Raw genomic sequence first — 27,238 nt, forward strand, 5'->3', positions numbered from 1 at the left:
ACAGAGAAACAACAGGAAGAATTTAACATAGTTTGCGGAACGGGAAGAGGCAGATGATAGGAGAAGGAAAGGGGGGAATGGGGGTAAGGGAGCAAGAGGGAAAGGGTATGGGAGTATAGGGGGGGGATGTTAACAGGTAAGGACATGCTAAGGAGGAAACTTGAAGAAGAGAGAAGCAAAGCAGAGGGATAGATTCTGGGAGAGGTAAAATTAAATGTGAGAAAGGGGTCAGAAAAGTGAAAGAGACAAAAGGGAGGGTGATGAGAGAGAGGAGAGAGGGAGAGGAGAAGGGTGTCGCGGGGAAGAGCATCGGAAGAAAATTGTAGAAAACGTCGAGTGTGGAAATGAGTATCGCTAGGGAAGGGGAAGAGCGGAGAGGGACAAAGGTAGGATTGAGTCACTGGGGGTAAAGAGAGAGAAAGGACGAAGAGGAAGTGAATGAAGCAGGCATTGTGGAGAAAAATAGTGTTTGAGGGGAGAGAAAAGGCACCGTCATGTGGCCGGAGTGGTAGGAACGACATATTGTCCCCACATCATTTCCAGCGGCGCAAGCAGTTCTTAGTGACGACACAAACGACAGGAAGACTTAAAAGGTACATGAGTGTTAATAAGTACAGTGTAACTCCGGTTTTATGTTCCCGGGTCTTGCAACAACCAGAGTTTTTAGAGCAGCCTAGTCTAGGCCCGGTGAAGTCCCCGCACATACAAACTATTAGAAACCTGGGCTACCCGACGCGATTTCATGCCTGACCCGCGTTATCCGACGACCCACGTGCAGCGCATGAACGACCGGCAGACGAAAGGTAGTAAGTTTTTTATTCGGAAACAAGAAAGGCACGTTCCACCAAGGATATTATTGTACTAACATACGAGCACAATTGAATTCGACTTGTTGAGGTGCTCCCCTGCCCCTTTGCTTTCCCCCTGCCTCGCCGGCGTCTCCTCTCGCTGCGCCACTGTCGCAGGGGTAGTACCCAGCAAGTGTTCATTTATCCCACTCTGCAGCGAATCGCCAACACGGTTACGCTGACAGGCTCGGGCGAATGTCGTCTATGTCGTGATCATGTGTGCCATGATTCGTACTGGCTGCAGGGAATCGCGGTACTAGACTGCGATAAAATGTTTGTTTCAATACAGCGTGACTTGCACCTGGAGTGCATTATTTTTTTCGCGTTGCCTTTTTTAGTGATTTCGGTTTCCAAGTCTTGCAAAACATTAGTTAGTAGTTCACAGTAAGGTTTGTTGCAAATACGTTGCGGAAAACTATTTATAGGCGTATTGATTGCTGTTGGCATTTTAGGATGCCCTAATGTTACGACGTTTTTTTTCGGTCCCCAGAAAGTAGTATAATCTCGGCTCTATTTCCTATTGAAGACACCATCGTTTGTCCAAGAATAATAGCTCAAACACCTAAAAAACACGTGATATGTCAATTATGGGGAAAGTGTTTGTCATTTAGCGTCGTCCTAATATTACTGAATTGTCCTGCTAACTCGGTTATAGTTAAGTTTGGTCTTTATGGTTGGGTGTATTTTTACACACATGTGAACACTTATAGCACAGAAGCACTTGTTGATTGGCAGATTTGTTACAGTCTAAGAACATGGTAAGTAGAGAAAATGAACGATCGACACACGAAAAAGGGGACACTGACAGGCGCGACACTTTCAACTGTTTATTAGCAAAGACTGTTGGAATAAATGCACGGGGCTAGTCTTTGATAATAAACGGTTGAAGTATAGAGCTTGTCGGTGTCCCCTTTGTCCTGCGTCGATCGTGCATTGGCGCTACTTATCATGCTCTTGAGCATAGGATTCCGCTTGCCAGTTTATATACATGAACTTGCCTACCATAAGAATAAATAAAATACCTCATACCACGTGTTAGGGAGAGTGTGGTAGGGTGGTCGCCCCTGTGCTTAGTACAAAAACGACACAGAAGGGAACTATTAGAAACGTATGTCTCTGTTGCGAGCTGATTTGGTACTTGATTTCTACGCGAAGCCATTGAGTCTGCTATTACGTTTGTTTATGTATGTATGTATGTATGTATGTATGTATGTATGTATGTATGTATGTATGTATGTATGTATGTATGTATGTATGTATGTATGTATGTATGTATGTATGTATGTTTGTATGTATGTATGTATGTATGTATGTATGTATGTATGTATGTATGTATGTATGTATGTATGTATGTATGTACTTACGTATGTATGTATGCACGCATGTTTCGCGGCTAATAAAAACAAACCAAAGAGACAATTAGTGACATTTCAATGCTCTTGGAGGCTTACATGTCTATAGCATTATTTCTCATGGAAACACTAATTCACAAAAAATCAGTCCGCATTACTATTTTTGCACCACAACACCTTTATGTGATAAATGAAAGGCAACTGATAGTGATTGTCACGTATAGGGTCAACACTTTCAGAAGTACAATGCAGGTGATCAGCTGCCGGCGACTTGTCATAACGGCGGTCGCAATAGTCCCGCATTCGTAGACAATGTAGTCCTTGTAGACACCATTGTTACTGGTTCACATCACTGGATCACGTCGCTGCTATTGGTGGACAACACTGTAGGCTCCATTGTTATGGGTGGGCAACACTGTTAGTCGCTGTCGAATTTTTCTTGGGCGCTCGAGGAGATCTACCAGAGCATTCAAATGGTGTCCGGTGATTTAATTGCAGTGTTGCCTCATAGTGCTGCATGACTGTCATGGTAACACATTCACAAGTGGTTCCCAAAATTTCGGAGGAGATCTACGAAAAAGTTGATGCTGCTTTCTTCAGCTTCTCTTTAAGTGAGTGCTCTTTCCGCTTCCTTACAACAAGCCTGACTGCCCAAGTGACAACAAGGACCCCGTTTATCACCGCCAAGATGCGGACGAGGCCGTCGTAGGACCCATGATGATCCCGGAAGTAACCTGGAAAATAGAAATGAGTGCGTAAATGACTGCAACTGTGGCTGAACTGACCAATTCTATGGTGGCGTTAGAACGAAGAGTTACGATAAAATTCTCTATAGCTGAACGCAAGCAGCCCATAATTGAGGTTATAAGGGATCGTTGCTGTAAACGTGGTGTTAATTTAGCCGATCTGCAAACATGCAAAATCTGACCTCGGATGGCCTGTGACTGCAAGGTAACAAAAACTACTGCCAATCGCGTGCCTACCGAGTGCAAAGTAAAGCTCCTGATTAAAAATAAATAACCATGCATTTTGAACAGATCGGTTCTGAGCAATGTTCAGTGCCATCTTTAGTTCTTATGGTTGATAACGCGTATAAAAAACCGAAAAATTGCATCTTGACAACCCCATTCCCCTGTAGACCCATGAAATGGGAGATACATTCTATTCTAACAGTTAGTTCTTCCGTATTACGGTATAAAACCGCTTTTAATTCAGAATAAAGTGATTCGTCTTGAGTTGCTATTATTTTACTGTTCATTTACATTCCGACATCCGGATTTCTGACCTGCTTGACGGCAACGGAGTGTTAATTGGGTGTGTCTCTTTACGCAGTACACTGAACACCGGGCAATAGCATTGGATGCGGATATGCTCTTATGATTTGGGTTTGCTCAAGCACGCATTAACACATTGCCTGCCACCTGGTTACTGCAGTATCAATCAGACGCTCCCACATTATGTGAGAGAACCTCTCGTAGAATAAATAATGCAACAAACCTAAATACTGCATTAGGTAATCATTTTTCTTTACATATTACAAGACGGGTGCCATTTCTGACTTTCTGAATATAATTAAGAGAAATACCAGAATGGTATTTAGTATTTAGAGCCCAAATCCTTGTCCTCACACTTCCACGAGATATCCAGCCTTCCGCTGAGCCATGACAGATCTGGTGGTGTATCTCTGGAGACGCTGTTGCCTCTTCTTGTGGGTACTCCGGGATCGTTGATTAGAGAAACGTCCAGCTCTTCCATAGTTTTGATCAAAGCCTTTCCCCTTTTGGATTGAAATTTTTATCCCCATAGGGTGTGTGGCACGTTGAAATCGCCCAAAATCAAGAGTGGCCTGTTCCCGGCCAATTTCTTCAAACCGTCGCCTGCTGTTGCTCGTACCACCTACTGGCGGCCTTTACGAAATCAAATGGCAACAGCAACTAGAGGTTCCACTATATAGGATCTACGTTCCGCTCGGAACGCTTTTTAGGTAGGGCAAACTGGTTTTATAAACGTTGCAGTAGGGTTCCTCAATTCATGCGCATGTCTGCCGTACGGTAGCGCTGTCATCAAGACACCCGACTTGGAGCTGTGTGGAACGCGGTAAATTTAAATTGACTTGAGCAAACCTCTAGCGTGTTATCTTGGGAGGAACCACACGGAAGAGGAGCGGCATGAGAGGTGAGCGGGAAAGAGAAGTGAAGCATTTTAATTTGCAGGGTCGCCAGTCGATTATCGTCTTTAGTCGACATTTGCAGCGAAAGGAGCAGATACGCGGTTAATTTATTAGTCGGCGTTACGTTCTAGCGCGAGGCCTAAATGAGTTACCTGGTATTGTAGTACCGTGACTACATCTGACGACAATTACGACGACGACAGGAGATGCCAACAGCCCATCCCTGAAGGGCTTAGTCCTTAAAAGACGGAATAACAACTATGGGAGGCAGAGCAAGCGCGTATGCAGCGCAGAAATGGGGGCCAAATGCGGCGCCACTAGGCGCAGTAATGTCGGGGATAACTAAAAAAACCCAAACAGCCAATAACAAATTCGGCATGCGGAATCGGCGAGCCTGGACAGGTCGCTATCTAAAGCCGGTGTTGGTTCAGACGTGCTCGTCTCGCCGCATTCAGCTTGGACACAAGGCGCTATCCCTGAGTTCGTCTTTTAGCAAACACTGAAAGCAGCAGTACAGGTACGTAAACTTTGTCTGTCCAGATAACACTAGAAAAATCGTAATTATAATAATTCAGTTCACAGCACTTGTCCGTTTATTGCTCTGGGAAGCCTTGCACCTTACGTTCCTCAAAGGCCAATAACGGTTCTATTCTTGGCAGCTTTGCACGCTATGTATGAAACGGAGTACAGACGAGTGCGCTTGGCGATAGTTTCTGAACTGTTCGGAGAACCACTTAGCCACCCTCAGCTTCTGGAAATCGATCTGCTGGCTTCGAGAAGTTTTATAAAGCTCAGCCTTATACGATTAGGGAACGTTAGACAGCTTCGCTGTTAACATCAGCGTTTGCGACGATTTTTTGTCGTGCTTTTGTCGTTCCTTTTATGTAGCCCCTGAGGCCATATTTTTAACCGGGTATTTTTTTTTCGTAAACCCAATGCGACGCAAATTTTTAACAGAGAACGCTTCATTTTCGAAATAACTGCGGCAGCGCTGTCAACTCGAAAGCGCACATACGCGCACGTGCCCACACACGCACACACACACATACACATACACAGAGAGAGAGAAAGAGAGAGAGAGAGAGTGAGAAAGAGAGAGAGATAGAGATGCACGCACACACATACAAACGCACGCACACACACAGACACGCGTACACACGCACGCTCGCACACACGCACATATACACACAGTGACACACGCACACACACACGTACAAACGCACGCACGCACGCACACAAAGACAAAAAGAAACTCACACGCTCACCCACCCACCCACCCATTTACCCCCCCCCCCCCCCACACACACACACACACACACACACACACACACACGCGCGCGCGCGCGCACGCACACACGCACGCACGCACGCACGCACGCACGCACGCACGCACGCACGCACGCGCGCGCGCGCGCGCGCGCGCAAGTGCACACAAAAGCAGCACAAGAAAAAACAGGGCCAGCAAATAGGCCCTTTTAGTCTTTATTAGTTTTCTTTGCACAGTCACTGCGGCTCCGCCTCTTGCCGTACCATCGCCATAAAACCTCTAACGACATCAGCGCTTTCGCTTCCGAGCAAATGAGGACGATAGGCCGGCAGCCCTTACCTCATGGAAATGAGTCACAGCCTTACTTTCCTCTGCGAGATTCCTTTTTTCAAGAACACGCTAAAGGCAGGCAAATTTTGCAACTGGCTAAGGGGTCACACAATTCTGATATTTTCCTCGTAAATCAAGCAACTCATATTCTTAACGTTCTTTACGAAATAGACTTTAACAAGCAATAGGCGAGGACAGTATGAAAAGCCGGCGTGTGAACGCACAGCAAGTTGTTCACATATGTTTGTTCTTTCTTTTTTTCTCCCAGTCAGGCTTTGCAGCTTGGCACCCAGATTCAGTCCAAGCGTATCCACGCCGAGTCACCTCGTTTTCATAAAAGATATGTGCGAAAAATTTGCTGTTAATTGCTTTAGTTTTACTTAGAGCGATGACGGTTTTTTCTCTTTCTTACAGCAAGCCTGACTGCCCAGATGACAACTAGCAGAGCGTTTACGGCGGCCAAGATGTGAAAAAGTCCGTCGTACGACCCATGGTAATCTCGAAAGTAACCTGAAAAAAGTAAGAAAAAAGAGAAGCGAGCATTCAGGATATTGTAGATGCTCGTCAGCGCTTGCACTGTTCGTTTGAATCAGTGACAGAGCAGTATACCGTCAGTAGACCCGTAAAGAAATGACCTGGATCTTCAAATCGTCAATTGAAGCTCTAAGGATGCCACACTTAGAAGCGCAACTTCCAAGTGCACACATTTTGTTCGAATATCACTGTAATTCTCTTGACATAAACATCTCATATGCCCTTGATTTAGCGCTTTGGGGTATGTGAGGGTTATTTGGGGTTAGAAATGTTGTACAGCCAGATACATCGTCAAGTCAGCACAAAGTTCTATGCTTGTAACTGCTGTTGACAGTGCATCGTAGACAAAAATCTAGCTGAAGACGTTTATACTAAAAATTCATAACTCGTATAACAAACAACGTCGACTCGTCCTCCCTAATAAATATACTAAATAAAGAATATAAACTGCTGGTGCAGAGTACTGCAGTTAAGCTTTAAGTCAACTTTCCTTTATCCTAAACCACTTCTAGGTGAACGCATTTGGTGCAATGGCGATTTTAGAGACGTATTTACTTATCGCTTTCACGTCTGCGAGCGTTTAAAGTTAAACAATCTGTGACATTCGCATATCAAGCTATGTTTCCCCTTTTCGCAAAGAATTTGATGTTAATACTTTCTAACGTATTGCCACAGTTATCGAATGACGTGAGTGCCCCATAGCCATGTGCAATCACAGGCCTATAGCACAGAAGTTACTCGGTGCTGAGTTTCCTGCCGAAAGATAACATTCTGATCGAGTCATCGCCAAGATGGCATCGGCGACAGTCCATGTTACAGACTTTGCAAGCCTATCAGTGCTTTCTCTGACTTCCGGTGGCGTTGCCTGTGTCAATGAACAGTGCTGTGCATGTGACTGTGGTTGAAAGTAGTTTATAATGCTGTACATTTTGCTAGGCTAAGGTTAGTTTACTAATCGAAAACGCAGAACAACAAGGCTTGGACGTGCACTAATCTTAGGAACCCTTTTGGCAGTTGCTACAATAGCAAAGGAGTGAGTCTTGGACTGAAACCTTTGCTTCTAAAATTATGTCACGAAAAGGGATGTAGAAAAAGAAGTGTGCTCAGCTGAAGTGCAAGCAGTATTATTGTCATGCAGGTTCCATATACATGCTCCGTTTTTGTCAAAACAGTTTAACAAGGGAGAAAGCGAATAAAATCTTTTCTGGGAGTTAATGTATTGCAGTTCATCTTGAAATAATCCTATCAATAGCTCATTTCAGCAAAACAGTGTTTTCTAGAAGAAAATCGTGATGTTGACCCTTTTTTGCGTAAATAAACATCGTTATTTAACCATGCAGAGCATTTTACTCTAAGTTTTAATATCTTATCTTGGGAACATCTATTACGACTGACTACAGTAAATATATTTATTTACGGAAGCAATTGTTGAGAGTATTTTAGTAACACAGCCGCAGGTCAAAGGTTTCTGTTGCAGCATATATTAATAAAACATCCCTATGTAAAAGTGATCAAATGAATGACTTCTGACTACTCTGTACGTACCAAAAGTAATAAACTTTTCATGGGTGGCCTTATACTGACATACATCAACACATACTTCGCAAAATAATTGAGTGGCCGCCTTTTACGAGGACACATTTGTAACGAATGCGCAGGAAGGATCAGATCCCTTTTTTATTCAACCATTTTAGCCAGTAATATTCCCGCAAAACATGCTTGGTTAATTACGCTCATGCCATTCTACCCAAAATATTAAGTGCGGAGCATCTTAGTGCCCGTCTTGTCGTCATAGCTCAGCCTGAGTCACGGTGTAACTCCCCCAAACGGAGGTTCCGAAAAGAAAACCGCTTCCCCTAGCATGGGTCCCTGGGGTTACGCACCTAATGTCTTTCTTATTGCACCACAGAGGCACACGCTACTCATATGCAAAGTATTTGGGTGATCGCGCTGCGCTGTTGCCATGGACGCTGCCGTTGCTAGGCAAGTGTCTCTTTATAGTTCTTTTCAGTGGCTGCGGCACCCTCTCTGAACTACTTTCTGTACCAACGCCAGGGTGATACTGAAATTAGTCAAGAAAGGGTGCCACAGACACTCTTCGCGGGAGAGTAGGGGCAACGCCTCCTGTGTCAGGAAATGTAATACAAGCGGCGTTGGTAGGATGGTCCTATGAATGCAGACTGCCAAAAGCCCGTCTTTCTCGCCATGGCTCCGCACTTCCGACAGAATTCACGTTGATTAAAATGTCTTAATTTTTTTAGTCAGTGTTTACTGGAACAACGGGCAAACAAAAGCCTTGCGGAGTTTTTTGTTCTTCATGTATTATGTGGAACTAATTCATTATACCTACTAGGTTTTCTGCAAATATTTGTTCGTGCATGAACGTTGTGTTTTGTACTGCAGAAATGGTAAGCATGCAGCTGCTTTCCTATGTTCTTCCTTTAAATCAGGCACCCATAAAAAAAATCTCGTAAAAGTGTAGTAACGGCTGCATTTATTAACTCCTTACGAACTTTACTACCCCCCAGAACGATACGTCGGTCCTGCCACTAAGTGTGGAACCGTTACTAGTCTAGACGTGCACTTAGTAACCGCTGCTTGTTTGATACTGTAGCGACACCATCGTCATCGTAATCATCAGCGCCACAATCATCATCAGCGGTGCCTGGCCAGCGTAAGCAATGCTGCAGACCTGAATAAATGTAGGAGAGCCACAGCGCATAACCGAGTCCACGGCTCCCTTTCCTACAATACTAAGATTCACTGACAGTAACAAAATTCTATGAATTATTCAACGTAATAACTACAGCACTTTTCCCACTTAAAATCACTATTAAAAAGTTTTTGCAAATCCGCATGTTCACTTGTATATGCTCAAATTAAAATCCATATTTCTGAAATTATCGTTAAAATATTTTATTTTTCCGACAAGTCCACCAACTTTATCAAATGACTTTCCGCTGCTGGCTATAAAAGCAAGATGAGCATGTGTATTTCTAAGGTAACTAAGTTGTACTCACTCTCCGGTATTCCTTTCGTTTTCTTGCTCAGTTTATTTGTTGGTTGTCTAAGTGTGATATGTACGTCTTGAATGTGTGTATGTCGCGCTGACATTGTCGCGCTCAGCTTTTTACTAGGTTATCCACTAATTACCTAGTTAATACATGGACAAGTAGCTGGTTAGTGTTCTGTTAGTAAGTGCCACGACCTTTTTTTAAGAGTGGGGCTGTTCGCAATGCATAGGAATTCGCTATCATGTGGATTCTCATCCTGAGCGAGGTCTTCCTCAGACTTTGAACCTTTAGTCTTTTACCGCCTTTGTTTTTCAGAAAGCAAATCGTAAGGACAAATAGAAAGTTTAGAGGTCGATGGCTGCCAATGGTTAACTCTATAAGCAATCTACGCAATAGCACAAAAAGTTAACTACCACTCCAGCTTTGGTAGTCCGGAGTAGAAAAAAAAATAGCACCTTAGCTTGCAGATAGAGAACGCAATTTAGAGTATCCCGAGTAAAAGGGCACGACGAAACAGTGTTACGCCGTGTTTTCATAACGCGTTCATTTAACCAAAAATGCACATTGTTTAGTTTTGATGTTTTATAATAACCAAAAGTATTTTTCCCAGTTAGCTTAGTGACAGAGATCACCAGTAGGTAAGATAGTACTAACGTAGTCATCGGAATATTTATAATGTTACCTTAGTGTTTTGTAGATATGTGTGTCTGGTTTACTGTACGCGATACGCGTTTTCACCAATTACAGGCTTCTCTTGTTTGCTCTACACGTCTGCGAAAATTAGAGGCTTCTCTTGCACCTTTTACTTTTAGACCATTGCGTTTGCCTTTTTGTTTTCCTGGACGCCAAGGCCTTTGTGAAATGGCTCTTTTCATTACGATATGTGTGGCCTGTCATGTTAGCTGGGAATACTACCCGAATTGGTATGTTCACTGTATAAAAATGGTAGCGTTCACGAGATCGAGTGCATAGAATTATATGATACCATAAGCTTTGATCCCTCCACAACAAGCGTCTAGTTTAGGCACTTTTTGAGAATTGTTGTAAGAAAGACAAAAAAGAGCTAAATAGCATAACTGTGCCTCGCATTATGTGTTTCCTATATTGTTATTCAAATACTGGTCTCACGTGATTACCAGGAATTCTGAAACTTTCACTAGGACTTTTTCTACTTTTCCTCTTTCTTTTTTGCCAGCGTTGGTGGACTTCCTCTGAGAATTTCTAATTTTTTAACGACAGAACGTCAAAATAACATAATACTGGAAAGAAACCACCTACCAACCAAAAGCGGTCTTGCCAAACCCGCGATGCCGATGCAGAAGGACATTACGCCCATCGTGAGCGGTAGTGACTCGATCCCGAAGTCCCGTACCAGGACTGGTGCTTGGAGAAAGACTCTAGCTCCGTTGCTGACACCTATTAGCGTGGAGCACACCAACATCATAGGAAAACTGCGAACCCACACAAACAGTTCGAAGGCGAGTGCTTGAAGAACGTACCCGGCAAGCATCACAGTTTCCAGTTTAAGTAGTCCCGAGTCAATGACCATGCCACTTATGGGCCTGAACACAATGTCGCTCGCTGCAAAGGCGTTCAAAAGAAACACAGCACGTGAAGGAGTGACACCTCTGTCTGTAGCAATGTCCACAGATACCAGCATAAATGTTATCAGTGATACTACTACCACTGAAAACGATAAGCTGTTGACAATAAACAACGTTTTGAAAAGTTGGCCCGCCACGGCCGTGAAGCTTGATTGATTACTTACTTTTATTTTGGCGTGGTTTGTTGGAGGGCGCCCCGCCTGAAGAAATTTTAAATTTTGTGCACCACTTTCAGCGACGTTAGTTTCGGCGGCGCCTACCTTAGAAGCACCGCGTGAGTTCGTTCCAGTTTCTTCGGAAATAATCTCCCCGTCGACACTATGTACAGGCAGAAGCCGCGTAGTCGTAACATCCGTAGTTCCTTCCGGAAGTTCGGGGTTCCTGGTGTCAGGTGCCGTGGTCGAAAGCTGCATCCATACGGGGCTTCGAAGAACAATAACCGCTGGACAGGCGTTGAAGATGAGACCTCCAAGGAGAAGAAATGTGCCACGGACACCATACTCCTCACGAAAAAACTCTGCTAGAGGCGGTACAAATAGGATTCCCAGTCCACAAACTGTGAATATTATGCTGCAGGCAGTTGTCCGTCGCCGCTCGAAGTGTTGCGAAGCTAGGACGTTCACAGCGACCGTCGTGCCCGAGCTTGCCAGCCCTGCAACACAAAAGAGGAAGTCGTGGAGGCAGACAAATGACAGTAGGCTTTCCCATGAGAAAGCCGTCTAGTGCACTAAATGATATATAGTATGAATGCCCCAGGTGGGTAAACAAAAAACGTAATAAGCGAGGAAACAAATCGTTTTATGGAAAACGGCGTAGATTCTACCCATTGTTCATAAATCCCAGGCTTGAACATATGCAATGTACGAAGACATCAATATGGACTGGGGCAGATCAACCTCGAGATCATTCGGCCAGGCATGGGACTTGCCATTTCTTTCAACGAAATTGTGTGCCCTGTTGGAGTACGGAATCGCGGATTTCGGGCAGCAATGGCATGTTCATTAACGTTGCTCTTTCCAGTGGTGTCTATCTACATCCACAGGCCATGATGAATGTTTTGGACTTCCTGCAGCTACGAAAACAACTTATGCTGGAAACCGGAAAGTTATACTATTTTGTCAGCGAATAATTGTGGCCAACTAGTCGTGAATACCTTGTTGGAAGCGGTGGCGCCTGATTTCAACCTCCAGAACTTGCAAACTTACTGCAGCATTGCATTTTTCACATCTGGGTGATTTCAGATAAGAACGAAAAAAGGGTGGCTGGTAGTAGTCTTCGATTTGTTTTGAAAATTTTGATATAATTCCCTCATTATTCCAAACACGAGATTCAGCAATATTTTCCCGGGGGAAAATGTTGTCTAAGTGTGAAAAAAAAAAAGCGGCACAAAGTGGACCACCGCTGCTGCATGCCCGTGCGCCTCAGCCAACTTAGCGATGTCTATCTACAAAAATATTTATGAAGGGCAATTGGTAAATTTTATGCTAAATTTATCCTAAAAGCCTAGTGCACATTTTTCTGAAAAAAAGTTTTTCTTCCATCAAGAATATAATTTTTTCGCAATAACGTCAAATTTGGCTCAGAGCGCAATTTTCTTCGAACCTAAATATTTGCTAGTCTGCCGTCCGCCGGCCGCAAAAGGGACTCCTCCGTGATGCATGCAGCGGCGGCTCTGCAGGGAATCGAAGCGCGGCCGGCCAGTGTGTCGCCGCGAGAAGTGCGGCGGACGGCGCTCCGACGTGCTGCGTAAGTAGGTCTGGGCGGTTTCAGCCGATTTTGACTGCGCGCTTTCGTCCTCTATTCGTTTCTGTCTACAAAATAGATTAGCGGAATAAATTGGTTCCTACGAATAGGAAGAGTTTTTTTACCGAAGCATGAGTTAATGGGAGTACGCTTTCGCGTATTATGAACGATCGAGGCAAACCACGGAATCGTGTCGCTGCGCTCTATCCTCAAAGGTTTCGACACTTACTCCGGGGCATCGGAAACACTGTCGGCACGGCATCTTCTGCTAGCTGGGGCACATCACGCGGAATTTTGAATCCGTTACCTAACAAAGAAGCGTTTTGTGTATACCCCCGCCGTACACTACCATGGATATGTAAACGCGTGAAAATACTTGTGTGGGCGCTCCGCAAATTCTTTTGCGGCCCTTTGGAACCATCCTGACTTATCTCTGTTTGCGATTCCAATATATGCTTTGAAGCTTGAATGGGATCTAACCAATTCGCGTCGTTCATTAATTAGGCACCACCGCACGTCTTCGCTGCTTCCTTAGTTGGAATATCTGTTGAATGTAAATGCCGAAGAAAAATATTACGTGTGTACGCATGCATACGATGTTTTCTTGGCACTTTTAATCAACAGGCAGAAACTGTGCTATATCAAACGTTTTATTTTGCGCGCGTGTAATTTTTGTGAATTCCACGATTTGGGAAATGTGCTAGCTGGAGGGGCACGCGAAACCTATTTTTAACAAAATCAGGTTGTTAAACACTAACTCTTGCGTTCCTCATTGCAGATAGCTTTTTTTTTTTGATCGCCCGCATACTCGAAGTGAAGAATCGCGAGACGCACGTGGGGAAAGCAACAAAGGAGAATATTTGTGTTATGGCCACAGTCCAAGTACCATATGCCTTGCTTTACCCCCCCCCCCCCCCTGGGGCTCTGCCTGAAGTATTTAGGAACGGGTTTTTTTCGGGGGGAAAGCATTTCACTACAGCTTTTTTCCCCTTTTTCTCGAGCTAGACTGGCCGGCTACATGCATGCCGACCACCTTGAATGATTGACGTTCGGGGATAACTCAGTAGTTTTCACAATTGATTGGAACAAACACTGCGCCTGGCGCCACCGGGCTCTCTTTGAACGTGATCTCACTGTCTCAACATTAGGTGAAATAATGGTTCCAGCGGCGGCAGCGATACGGCTACTCTAGTTGCTGCGGTTTTATCCTTCGGTCTCCCTCCCGAAGGTCAGCGGCCGCAAATAGACTCCTCAGCCCGATTAACGAATAATTCGGGAGGCGAAATTAAAGGGTCTGATAGTAGTTCTATCGCAGCTTCAATTGTGAGCTTATGTACCTCGAGCCATTGAATTTCACCGCTCTAAGTGGCCGACAAACCACGATGCGCGCCTGGTACCCCTGGCAGTAGCGTGCGGCACAGGCCGGCCGACGGCCGCTCTCGCTCCGACCGGCCGGATCCCTCGGGCGCACCGATTGCTCGCAGTGCCCTCTGCGCAGCGCTGTGCGTGCATCAGCGGCGTGGACACGCCTCCCATAGAGAAGGCGCGGGCATAGCGTTTCTTACAATATACTTAATAAGAAACTCTATGGGCGCGCAGACGGCAGACTAGCAAATATTTCTAGGGACCATAACAGTAGTGAAGTTACTACTTTTAAATTTTAGTCGCGTGTGCTTCTTACAGTTGTAAACAAACACGCCGAATACTATAATTGCATTCGAAGAAAAAAATTGGAAACACAAAGTTGACACACCATTAAAACACACCTTCGATTTTTTGGGCATTCTCTTCAGGGGTAGGCCTTTACGTGTACTTGCATTATCATCAAAAACATGTTGCACCATTTTCTTTCTTGAGCGCGTACAGCGCGAGCGAGGAGCCCCGTCCTCCCGGCCCTCCACGACGTACTGTAGTGATAGAACTCCCCTGAGATTTGTATAAATTGTGTATTTTTTAAATAAAAGTAAAATGATCTCTTTAAGTGCGCATGGAACAGAAAAAAAAATGAATTTTTAATGTTCACTTTCGCACCATAACGACCAATCTGCGCCCAATTTAAACTTTGTGAATGCAGGGTGTTTCTACCTCTAACCAAAGTAAATTTAGTGGTCAACATCTTGGCAGAGGTTCGAAAAATTGATAGAACACTTTTTTAAACATGGGGCTGAGCCTAAGAGTTCTGTGGTTTTTATCCCCCAATCTGCAGTCTTTAAATTGGGCGCAGATTGGTTGTTATGGTGCCAACGTGGACATTAAAATGCTTTTTTTTTTCTCACCTGTTAAAATGCCTGTTACATTCTCACTTACTGTGTCCGCAAAGGGATCATTTGCCTTTTACACAAAACATGCGTAATTTATACGAATCTGTGGGACGTCGCGATCACTACAGTACGTCGTGGAGAGCGGGGCGGATAGGGCTCCTCTCTCGCGCTGTACACGCTCCAGGAAGAAAATTATGCAACATGTTTTTGCTGATAATGCGAGTACATGTAAATGCCTCCATGGGGGGAGAATTTGAGAAAGAAAATCGAAGTTGTTATATTAGCATATGAAATGTATGTTATTAAGTTTTTCTTCAAACGTGCGTGCTCGTTGCATTTTAACCATACTTTTTGCAATTATAATATTTCTGTTTGTTTGTTCGATTACAACTGCGTGGAGCACCCGTTGAAAAATGTGAAGGTTGTAACTAAAAAAAGTTTTGTAATATTTAAACTGAAATTTCGAACTAAATTGCGCTCTGAGCCGAATTCGACATTTCCCTCTGAACCTTTTATACTCTTGACAGCGACATCTCTTTCTCAAGAAATGTACACCAGAAGTAAATTGAACATAAAATTTACGAATTGCCCCTCATAGATATTTTCGTAGAAAGACGTCGCTAAAGTTGGCCGAGGCGCACGCGCATGTTGCAGGGGAGACCCACCTTTTTGCGTTCCAAAATGTTTTACAGTAACGCAAATTTTTCGCGTGGAAAATATTTCCGAACTTCGACATTAGAATGACCAAGATGATACAAACATTTTCAAGCAAATTGAAGAATCGACCAGCCACCCATTCTTCGATCTTATCTGAAATCACCCATCTGTGTGCACGGACGTACGAAAAGAAACTAGGGTACTACCAGAGTCCTTCAATGCTTTTTGAAGGACTCTGGTACTACTAAAGGCTCTTTCATTCGGCGTCGCAGTGCATCGTTTAATTGTAGTCGTAAGCACCGCACAATGCCTTGGCGACAGTCAGGCTAATTTCAAGTACGCTTTACAGTGCAACTATCGGGCGATGCATTCGATGTACTCGAATGCCATGTACTCGTATGCACGAATGCTGACGCTGAGATCTAACGCCCTGAAGCACACTTTAGATTTTAGGCAGTAAATTGTGCAACGTTAATTTCGGACTGCGGAAAGTAGCCAAGGTTTCCAAGTTTAGATAGGAACAAGAATTGGTTTAAAAATTATCCGTGTTTTAATGTGGCGGATGACTGCGAAGTTACTAGAAAACTAGTAAAACGAACTCGGTCTTTAGCATTATTGTGGAGTTAAAATGTGATCTGAAGCACGTTTGCCTAGTCATACGTGTCGCCCCCATAAGCCATATTTGTTAGTTTCTATTAGAGCTGTTCTCAGAGCACTCCGAGTCCAACTTGACCTTACCGTGGACGATGCCATACGCGATGGTGAGAAACAGCACGCTTGTAGCGTACCAACAGATGCTTGTCGATGCGCCCGCCACGAAAGTTGAGACGAACAACACCGACCGCGAGGAGAAACGCTGGCACAGATATCCAAACAGGGGACCTGCAATGAATACAAGTAAGGCACATTGCAGAAAATCGGATTCGTGGGCGCCAGGAGCGCAGTGTTCTCTTCTGAAGCGTCCGCTCATCGACACGTCATTGCTTCCAAACAAAACCCTGAATTTTCGGCGAAAATAACTCGTGGGTAATGATAGAATTTAGGGTGCCTTACGCCATACACAACCTTCAATTCGACCCCACCCCCCTTGTGTCCTGATGCACATAGCTTCCCGTCTAAAAAAGCTATTCGACGTCGTATAAATAACATTGTCACGGGGGAACTTTTCACGTATACAGTTTCAACTTGAAGTGTTACGACGAATTTTGCTGTGAGGAAGTGTACCGAGAAGACATTAACCCATTAAGAGCAAAGTTTCCCATCGATTCGTGTGTTTTGAATGCGGAGTCTGGAGCAAATAAAATAGAACTTCGCTCCATCGATGGAGTACAGGGCTTTCGAGCGGATTCAGGCGTCAAGCGGAGAAACAAAGTAAGCAGATTTAGATTCCCTGTTAGCGTTTGGGATAAGAAAAACTAGAAGCTAATTCCCTTAGAAACTTTATCCACTGTACGCTGAAAATTGGAGTAATTTAAGTAACATCAGCGCTCTGCCAGGATATTTTAATTGGAAATCTAGATGCCTCATCAAAGGCGAGAAGTGCCCGTTGTCATCGGCGTCAACAAGAATGGTGCAAAAATGACCGCCGCTGTAAAGAAATAGCAAAACACGTTTATCTGTCGAAGCATAGAGCCAAGTGTGTACCAACTGCGCTAACCCAGCCCCTTGCAAGAGTGAAACAAGAACTTGTCTTCTTTGCTTTGTTGTCTGAAAACTGACTGAGTGTAACCAGTTGGATATATGACGTCAATTGGGGGCTATCGAGGATCCTCCTTTCCTCTCATCTTAGCTGAGGCGCGCATTGTCACGATACGGGCGGCACGGTTGCTTTTACGGAAAACCAAAGAGTGATGCTTCAGCGCGGCCTCCATCGCCAGCACAGGCAAATTTAAGAACAAACTAGCCGAAGAGCTTTTGGCGTTAAAACAGGTCACCATATTGGGCAAAATTTAAGCAAGGGTTTAACGTCAAGCTCATGTCAGAAGACTGCTTTTCGAACCTGCTAGGTTGAGGAGGCTTCCACTCAGGACGACTGGCCAAGAAGCTTTCTGCCTGTTGACGCCAAACGAGTCGAGGATGCCGTAGAAGAGAACACCCATGGCTTGCTGGGCAATCATGGCCACGCAAAATACCCAGCTCAGGAAGGCCGCCGTCACCCAGCTCCAGGTCGAATCGAGCCCGAAGGATGGGTCAGCCTTGAGGGTCTCTCGGCTTCTCGCCATGCGTCCGCAGGTACGCCCAACCTGGTCGCGCCTGCGCACGTCAAGCATTGTGGCGCCGAAACTCTGTAGTGCTTCCCTGATGGTACTTCATACCTGGGCTACTTGCATTAAAAATCAGACATGAGCCATCTGCGATGGCAGTCGAGGTTATGCTACTGAAATTCCTTCAGTAGTGTAACAAATGTGTTTTCTTGCCTGTTTTTCTATTTAGCTTCCACTACCTCCATACATCTCGTTTGAAAAATAAAATTGCAATGCTTCCCTCCCTCAATTATCCACACTGTACGATGCTAAGAGCAGCTTGATGCCCCGCCAAGGGAAAGGGTTAGGACGTTACCGACCAGACACAGGAAGAAGGGCTCGGAGAATGTTAATAACAATAGTAAAGATCGAGACGGTTAAGCATTGAACGTTAATCGGCGACGAGGATGACGATGAACTTGACTGTTACGACCCGTCTATCGACTGCGCTCCCAGAATATAGCGGATCATTCGTGCCTAATAGCACAGGATGGCTATTGGGTTTGCGAATGCGCCCTAGAAGGGCCGTGGCGTAAAACGCATCCTCAGATTTGTAATCAACGTTTGACCCGGGATAAACGGTATGTGGGCGGAACTCGAATGCGTGTTAATTTTGCGGCAGGTAACAGGAACTGCTTGTAACACGACCCCTTGACTCCAATCACATACCAGCACGTGCGTTGCATCCAAGATTTTTATAAAACCACCATTTTAGTCGTGATGGAATCACACGAAAAAATATGGAAGTTCGTGTAATTGGTGAACGTCGCGATAAATGTTCAGTTTATATTCTGCCACACCGTTCCCAAGAATGGTTGCGTATCAGCACTGCACGTGAGGCTGAGAGCTTTCTTAGCGATGTAATACGTGCAATTTTTTGCCAGCTTGTTTTCTGATTGCACTTTTAAAGACGATAGTCTTCGTTGGGCTACTCAAACGCCGAAATTTTGGTCTGTCTGTCTGCCTGTCTGTGACTCGATTCAGCGACCCGGCCAAAGTGAAGCAAGGTCGTCTCATATACTCACAGCCAAATCTAAACGTCCTAGTCCGGTGTAATGTTCATACTTGTCAACATTGTTGAACAAGAACAAGACATTACGCAAATATAAGACAGCAAATTAATACATAAAAGATATTTGCAGTGTTTCTTTATAAAAAATCATAGATACTTGACTTTTGCGAAATGAATTGCAACATCCACTGCAGAGAAAAAAATTCACACAGTCGCCCACGCCACTGCAGCTTTTGGCAGCATTTAAAAAAAAATCAAGTAGCAACAGTTACGCAAGGTTCCACTAGATAGTTTCCACGTTTTGCTTGGAACGCACGTGGACTAGGGCAACGTGGTTTTATAAATGTTGAAGTACGGCGCCTCGATTCACGCGCGTCTCCGCCGTACGGCCGCGCTGGCATCCAGGCACCGGCCTGGAGGATTCGAATGTGGTAAATTTAAATCGGCTTGACAAAACCTTTAGCGTGTTTACCTTGGAGTAGCGCGACTGAAGAGGAACAGCATGAGAGGTGAGCCGGAAAGGGAACGGAGGCATTTGCTTGGCAAATGTCGACAAAGAGGATCGTATGTTGTCGACATTTGCAACAAAAGGAGCAGATACGCGGCCATTTTTTCTGTTTTGTTTTCATGACGTACGAGTGTAAGTGCATCATTTTCCTCAAATAAAGTCCTGCTGAGAGTCAGTCCAGTGTCTCTGTTGTCCCTCATTTTACTTAGTTTTCACTCTTTTGTTTCATTGTTGCTGCAATGTAGAAACTATTAGAAATATTAATTGGAGAAACAGAGAAATGCAACCAAGGAAATTCGCTACCACTCCGACGACTTCGAAGTCGTTAAGGGCACAGGGTAAGGCGAAATTTTGAAAAAATGACTTTTTGTTTTTCTTCGCAATTAGGGAAGTTCAATTCCTTGTGCACATTTTCCATATTCACACTTGCCTTAAAAAGTCTTATTTCTCGCTAAAAACCAGTTTTCCCGTAAGCAAGTAGTAAGTGCCCACATCCTCTGAAGAATGTTCTCAGGGGTTTATTGTCATTTTTTTTTCATCAAACTACTTCCCGTTTTAGATCAAAATGGTTTTCTGGAACCAGCTGTATTAGGAAATTGCTTTGCCCTTCGAAGCTGCGCACAAAAAAACATCTTTTTTGGGCTTCACACTCTAATGATTGCAACATTAGATGCTGTTCTTTCATTAAATGATGAAGCAATGCATGAGCCAGCATTTTGAAATCATTCAGAACAAAACCTGAACACAACACCACCATCAAGTGGCTTAAAGAGGTTGACCACAAGCAAAATACTTTGTGAACAGATCTGTACGGATGGTGCACAAAATAGTCAAGGAAGGACAGACGACCGGGTGAAAAGCAAAATAATGATTTTGACAGTGATTATGAAGCTGGTGCTTTTTAAATAAATGGCTCCAGTGGTGTTTATGGCAAAAAAGTATTGTTTTTCACCTTTTTTTTACTTTAAACTCAATTATCTCAAAACAATGTTTTTTCTTACATAGGTACCATTATTTCCTATATATTCCAAGACAACGAGTTATTTTTTTCCCTGTCATCTACATAACTTGTCACACCTGCTGTACTAGAATTGAAAATTTGCACGTAACAGTTTTTTTGGTACACAACTTTTAATACTAAAATAATGCCAAAATTTAGGTACTAACGGACAAAAAATTATAAAAAACTGAATTTTTTAAGAACGTTCATAATTCTAGTATAGTTAAAAGAGCACAAAATTTGAAAGAAAATGATATATAAGTTATGTAGATACCTTTCTTAGATGCCGAAGAAAATGTACCTGAATATGGCCAAAAATGCATGGGAAGTATAGGGCTTACCCTGTGCCCTTAAACACGGCAACTTTCTTCTCCACTCTTTCTTTTTTTTTTTTTTTTTTGTTCTTACCAGTGCAAACACCTGATGTGTTACTGGTTTGCACGTGTTGCGGAGTTAAGTCTATATTGCCTCAGTTTGCTTGTCGGTGAAGAAATGGAGCGCTCCGCAAGTTCTCGATTTCATAAACACATTTTTTTAGTCGCCTACTGTCAATAAATTTTAAGTGCGAATGCACTTTATAAGCGACCCTGAATTCCGGCGACCGCCGTCCGTCCACATAGCAACAGCTGCGGGTGCGCGCGCTCCTCGTCTTCCTTGGCAACGGGGGGAGATGGGCGCGTGCTGCCTGGCCGCTGACATGGCACATACCCACGTGGGGGATTGGCCAGGAATCTCCTCGTCTTCCTTGGCAACGGGGGGAGATGGGCGCGCGCTGCCTGGCCGCTGACATTGCACATACCCACGTGGGGGATTGGCCAGGAATCGGGCGTGAGAAGGGCTAATGCACCCGCTTAAAGGAGTACTGACACGAAATTTCAAAGCTGAGATCCGCTCTAGCAATCAAGTACAACGACATGCATGGCACATACCCACGTGGGGGATTGGCCAGGAATCGGGCGTGAGAAGGGCTAATGCACCCGCTTAAAGGAGTACTGACACGAAATTTCAAAGCTGAGATCCGCTCTAGCAATCAAGTACAACGACAACACAAATAGGTGTCTGTGAATAAATGCATATTTCTTTCTTTGTAGTTGTGTGTGTGCGTGTGATCTCTCTTTCGCGAACATTACCGAACCGCGCAAATTCAACTCGTGCATTCGCACTTTCACATTCTTCCCCTCGGGGAAATGCGGGGAATTTTTTTGAAATCCTCCAGCCGGCATGAATTATATTGTCATATTTATTTATTTATTTATTGTACCCTCAGGGAATATATCATTATAGAGGGGAGTAGGTTTAGGAGACAAGTAAAGTACAAGTCAAACATGAAAAACAAATCACATTCAGTACATGCATATAACTCTCAAAAACAGCGTGTAAACGACAATGCATACAAAATGTACACACTATCTAGAAAGAATAAAACAAGGAAGCACCGCGACAAAAAATACCGCAATGACAATTTAATGCACAAAGGAAGTGCCGGTGAAAAAAAAATAAAAAATCATCTGCATCATTGCTCATTTTGTACGGCGTCTACACAAAAGAATGTGTCGACTTCAAAAAATTAATGACTCATCGTATAGGCGTTGTTACGGCAAAAGCAACACTTCAGATCGCTTTTTTGCGCATCGGTTAACCCGCGGTAGAGCAGGCACTGTCAATCAGAGTCGTTTATCATAAAGGTGCCGTGGTGGCAGCGCTGTAAACAGTCCTGACACCAGATGTTTCAGGCAGGTCTCGAAGCAATTATCGCACTGAAAACGGCGAGCTCGAACTTCACGGGCGGAGCGTTTACGAAGGCGTGGTCTGCGCTTGAAAATATGTAACGACTCGCAGCTGCGCATTCCGAGCAGCCGTGACGCAGTTGCACACGCCGAGTAGCCGGCAGAATTTGTAAAACATTCCAAAAATAGGAAGAGCACTCCGGAAAACGTCCAGAATTCGACGTAGACACACACTATGCTTCACGGAATACAGCGGCTGCCACGAAATAAAGCAAAAAGCTTTCTAGTTTATTTTTCAATCACTTTGAATTATCCTGCCTAAGACGCCCGTGGGCGAATACCGTGTTCGCAATACACCACCACGGCTTTTCTAGATTAATCGTGCAGCTTCAAGCAGCGTCCAGATTTTCTACATGAACCGCTCGGGCTTGGGCATTAACATCTCAGATTTAGATGTTTGTATTCCTTGTTTTGAGCATTAAAAATTACACCATTAAAGCGTTAACAGTCGCATTATTACAAAACTCCCATAACAGCATAACTACTATACTTTGAAGGGAAACCCGGATTGTCATCAACTGGTAGCCAGCAGTAAACATTTCACAAAGCGCTGTATGCCACAGCGAGTCGAACATTTACAAACGGTGTCGGTACGGGAAGTTTGCTTATATTGCTTATATTGCTCCGCAGTTTGCTTATAAGCAGTTTGCTTATATTGCTGCGCCTCATTAAATAAAAAACCACTTCTAAAGTGGCACTGATATGCGAGCTTTTGCGAAAGAGTAGACAATGAGATCCCGGGCTATCTCTACTAACGTAAAACCGGGGGAAGGCCGAAGCATGCAGCGTATAAGTGTATTCTTGGTGCGTTGGCATTTTCGCTCACTGAGATGAAACTGTTTTTCGGGTAGAGGCATACAGCTTTGCTGTAAGTCTTGTGTCTTTGAAGCACGAAGCGTTCTAGCGCGAGGCGTTGAAAATGAGTGTCCAGGTGTGTTCTTTTAGTTCGCTTTGCGTTCCAGCGCGAGGCTTTGTAAAACGAGTGTCCCGATGTTTTAGGACCGTGACTGCGTGATACTACGACGACATGACACGCCGACACCCCTAGCCCTTAAAGGGCTTCGCCCATAAAACAAAATTACAGCAAATAATATTCACAACGGATCCCTGATGACCACCCAACACTATGGAACCTACAGCGACGTTCGTCGTCTAATGTTTTGCGATTACGGTGACTTATCGAAGATAATCTTTCATACCCTGTATCAAAAACAAGTCGATTTAAACCAAGAAAAATATCCCGAACATGGACATGTGGAAAGTAGGTGTTCTTGTGGATATTAGGTGCTGCACAAATGACCCGGCAGGTGTAGTATCCAGGTATTGGCGTTGGCACTTTTGTCAATACCCAATAAGGGTACCTGTCATGGGTCAGGCGCACCTGCGCAGCAGCCTGCATTTCTCGTTCTTTAGTTTCTGGCTGAGCCGACATCTGCGTGAGTTTATCATCTGATACCTCGCCGCCGCTTAACGGGAATGCAAAACACTGAAGTATACATTTTCCCCAAAGAAGTGACATTGCCGCTTCAGAAAGTCATGGGGCCTCGTTTCGACGTCCAAAATTTCAGAACAGGTAAAGGCATTTGTCGAGCCTCATAGCCCTGCACCCTTCTCCTTACTTCGATCTCGGAAATCTCACACCGCGCTACCAAGAGCACAGCAGACTAAAACTACAACATTTATACGCAGCTCAAGATGTTGACGGATCGAAACACCCCTGTCTTCTACGCCCATGCCCACCTGACCTCGATTACTCTGCTTCACGGTAAGGTTCCTCCCTCCTACCCCCCTGTTTTTTGAGAAATGGGCTTAGCCATGCGTATATACCAGCCGTAGACACATGGTGAAGCACACACGGTGATGAGCGCAAAGCCACGATTACACGCCCATGTAACATTCTCTATACAATAAAATATCTGCTATCCTAAAAACACCTCGGCTGAACGTAGAAGACTCCAGTTTTTGACTAGTCAGCACCGTCGCGAAGGTGGCTACCAGAGAGAAGCGAGCGCCGCGGTGCAAATACGCACGTGATTGGGCGTTGACCGTCTTGGAGACAAACACCCGGTGTAGGAGGCACGTCGTGGCGGAGTTGCAGCAGTTAAATCCAGGCTTCCGAATCCCCGTCACCCGGAAGGCAATTGTACTAAGCCTTCAGCATAAAACACACACTCGGTGGCTGGAAGTTGAAACGTCAATGTTGCTCGTAAAAGCAGGCTGCGACTAACGTACGATAGTTCGTCGCTTACCGCACCGAAGTTGTGATCGCGACGTGTGAAAGGCTTGTGCGGAGGTCAAGATAACACGCTTCCGTCGCAGCATTCGTTCAGTACCGGCGTAGTAAAGATGGGACGCCACTCTAGCATCGCGGCACGATTGATAACGGGAATATTCACTTCTGTTTGAGAAGCTTGTCAAGACCTTGCTGTGTAACCTACGTTCCCGGGTATCGCTCCCCGGCATTGGCAAACCAGAGAGGTACGGGCCGCCGACTCAAGGGCTTGCAGTCGAGTGCCGCAGCCGTTATCAAAGAGACTTGTGTTTACCCTTGTTGTGTCAGTGTTCTGTTCCGTGTGTGTGTGATCAATGAAAACAGTAATAATGTCTTCCCTGCAATAGAAAGTACGTCAAAGAAATTATTGAGCAAGGCCTTTCGATGGTTTCTGCGGAAGCGCCAGCATTAGGCAATGGTCATTTGAAGAATATTGAGGCGAAAACCTTGCATATCTGTTTCAACTACGCGTGTTGTAATTTCTACATGTTTATATACTAGACCTATCAAACGTCCTTGCTCCCCTATCCTAGCGTCCGACAAGATGATAGCATTGATACAACTCCGCCCCCATCCCTGTCCGCACTAACCCAATACTCTCTTTTTTTCTCGCACAATAAAAAATTGTAGCGAACTGTTACACCAAATCTTTGAGTCTGGTAACGTTATAAAATGAATTGAAAAGTATCATCATCATCATTCATTATTTATTTACCCTTGGGCCCTATTCTCGACTGCACAAATTGCCGGCAATTCAGGCAATTTGCCGGAAGTCTTTTCTGATTGGCTTTCAATTTTGGTCACGTGCTTCCGGTTGACAAAGTGGTTGTGTGTGCTGTCGTCATTTTGACGTTTTATGACGTCTACGGACACCAATTCTAAAGTTTGCCTTATTTCTCGTTACTAAAGGCGCTTAATTCTTAGCGGGCAATGAAAAACCAGACTAAATGCAGCGGACATGACAACGTAAGCCTGTCTTTGCTATTCAACAACAATACTGCTTGTAATACACACCCCCTTTGTGATTGGCTGAGAAGGCGGGACGTAATTTAAACAGTTGGCGGGAACGATTACCTTACGCATTGGCAACTTCAGCCTGCGTAAAAGTGACGTAATGCTACTTAACAGCTTAAAAATTGCGACTGTTTTTGTCGCAAAATACAAGCAAAATAGGGTAAAAATTGCCCCGACTTACGGCGCCGCGAAATTTGCGGCAATTTGCAGCGGCGCAGTTTCGCATGCGCGCTGTTTAAAGCATGTTTCCTACCGAAACAAATTATAGTTTCAACTGCTTCCATGTCAGCGATCATGGAGCATACAAATAACGTGCAGTATTTTGCTTTGATGTTTGGCAATAAAATAAAAATTATTTGTTTTCCGTAACAGCAACATAAGCAGTACAATCCTCTCCATGACAAAGAAAACCCAATGCATGGCATTTGTCCATACTCGCCCTAGTAAGCTGTTGGACCACATGATCGAAGTCAAGAGAAAATAACAAAGAAAAGTGACTATTTGGTTCATTACAGCGCCGATTGAAGTCGAGCTTGACGAATGAGTGAATCGGTGACATCGGTGCGCTCCGCGGTTATCAGGCGCAGCGCTTCGCTGCTCTTATGTATCATAGAAGCAATGGTCTCGGCCGTCTTTTTCTGTGATCACGCCATAAACTTGTAACATAGCAGCAGACGATGGCGTGGCGGCGGTGGCGGCAGGGAAGGTGATAACGCAACAAATCTTGCATTGAAGCAGAGAGCCCAGCTATGTTACTAAAAGCGTTTGAAAGAAATAAATAGACCCGGTAAAAAAATTGTGCGATGTTCTTTAGCTCGACATCCGCCTTTCGCTCGCTTTTGGATCAACGTTACTCGATCGCCTTGTGGTGTTGACGCCAAATTTGACCTCCAGAAATGTGTTCTTTTGTCAGCTTCAGCTACCGTCTTAATTTTTATAGTACGTGCAAGTGTTTTTATATCTTTCTTGCACAATGTTTGATACCTTAGTAGCGATCTTTATGAGTGACTCGTCAAATTAAATTACACTGCATGTCGTCATAGCTATAGGTGCAGCACGTCACTGATTGCTTACGTCGTGCTTACGCAAAAAAAACATGGGCGAATTGCCGGCAATTGGTGGAGTCGAGAATAGGGCCCCTTGACGATCATATCTCCGGCATTACAAAAGGGGGGGGGGGGGGGTGACGGAAACGAGAGCTTGCGAATGGTCATGATAACTGAGGGAAAAAAAACACAACAGCAATAACAAGAAGATTACATAAATGGGGAAAAGCGAAAACATGGCAGCGTATACATGTTCGTTGAAACAAAAATAAACAAAACAGGAGGAATAAACAGATGGAACACCAAAGAGAAACAGATGAGCCAACAAGTAAAGCAGGGTTAAGAATTATGGAGGAAGAGTCAAGAAAAGACTCATCCTACTAGCCCTTTGACCACATGGGGTAACGAGGGCATAAAAGAAGAGAAAAAAAAACGATCGGGGACAGTACAAGAACAGATATAACACCATTAATAAAAGGGTGAGACAGCAGTATGGAAGGTAAACAAGAAATATTGGCGCACAAAAAGGTTAAAGTGATCAATGCAGCAGTTTGAGCGCGTGTAATCACAAGAAGA

At 44.4% G+C, this 27,238-nt stretch overlaps 1 protein-coding gene across 8 annotated transcripts; it reads right to left on the minus strand.

Annotated features, from left to right (window-relative positions):
* Positions 1-846: 846 nt before the first annotated feature.
* LOC144145369 (monocarboxylate transporter 14-like) lies at positions 847-25,953 on the minus strand. Of its 8 annotated transcripts, none has more exons than XM_077676944.1 (6): positions 24,361-25,943; positions 17,780-18,033; positions 16,519-16,662; positions 10,794-11,771; positions 6,380-6,477; positions 848-2,934 (listed from the first exon to the last, which is right to left on the minus strand). In XM_077676944.1, exons 2-6 carry the CDS (start codon positions 18,000-18,002, stop codon positions 2,878-2,880), a joined length of 1,500 nt encoding a protein of 499 aa, XP_077533070.1. In that variant the 5' UTR covers positions 18,003-18,033; positions 24,361-25,943; the 3' UTR covers positions 848-2,877. The 8 variants fall into 8 exon arrangements, 4 of the variants coding, with proteins under 4 accessions (XP_077533071.1, XP_077533070.1, XP_077533069.1 ...); XR_013317485.1 differs by lacking the exon at positions 6,380-6,477 and having other exon boundaries at positions 2,797-2,934; positions 10,794-10,931; positions 11,015-11,771; positions 24,361-25,941; XR_013317486.1 differs by lacking the exon at positions 6,380-6,477 and having other exon boundaries at positions 2,800-2,934; positions 10,798-10,931; positions 11,015-11,771; positions 24,361-25,942.
* Between the last annotated feature and the right edge of the window lie 1,285 nt (positions 25,954-27,238).

This window comes from Haemaphysalis longicornis, unplaced genomic scaffold (assembly GCF_048455015.1).
Source record: "Haemaphysalis longicornis isolate Haplotype H1 unplaced genomic scaffold, Haemaphysalis longicornis Haplotype H1 scaffold_7, whole genome shotgun sequence".
NCBI lineage: Eukaryota > Metazoa > Arthropoda > Arachnida > Ixodida > Ixodidae > Haemaphysalis > Haemaphysalis longicornis.

Excerpts from the sequence above, each read along its gene's own strand:
- LOC144145369 (XM_077676943.1), bottom strand. The coding sequence starts at position 18,002 with ATGGCGAGAAGCCGAGAGACCCTCAAGGCTGACCCATCCTTCGGGCTC. Across the intron at positions 11,772-16,518 it reads CGCGTATGGCATCGTCCACG|GGCTGGCAAGCTCGGGCACG; the intron begins GTAAGGTCAAGT and ends TTTGTGTTGCAG. Across the intron at positions 2,935-10,793 it reads GGCAAGACCGCTTTTGGTTG|GTTACTTCCGGGATCATCAT; the intron begins GTAGGTGGTTTC and ends TCTATTTTCCAG.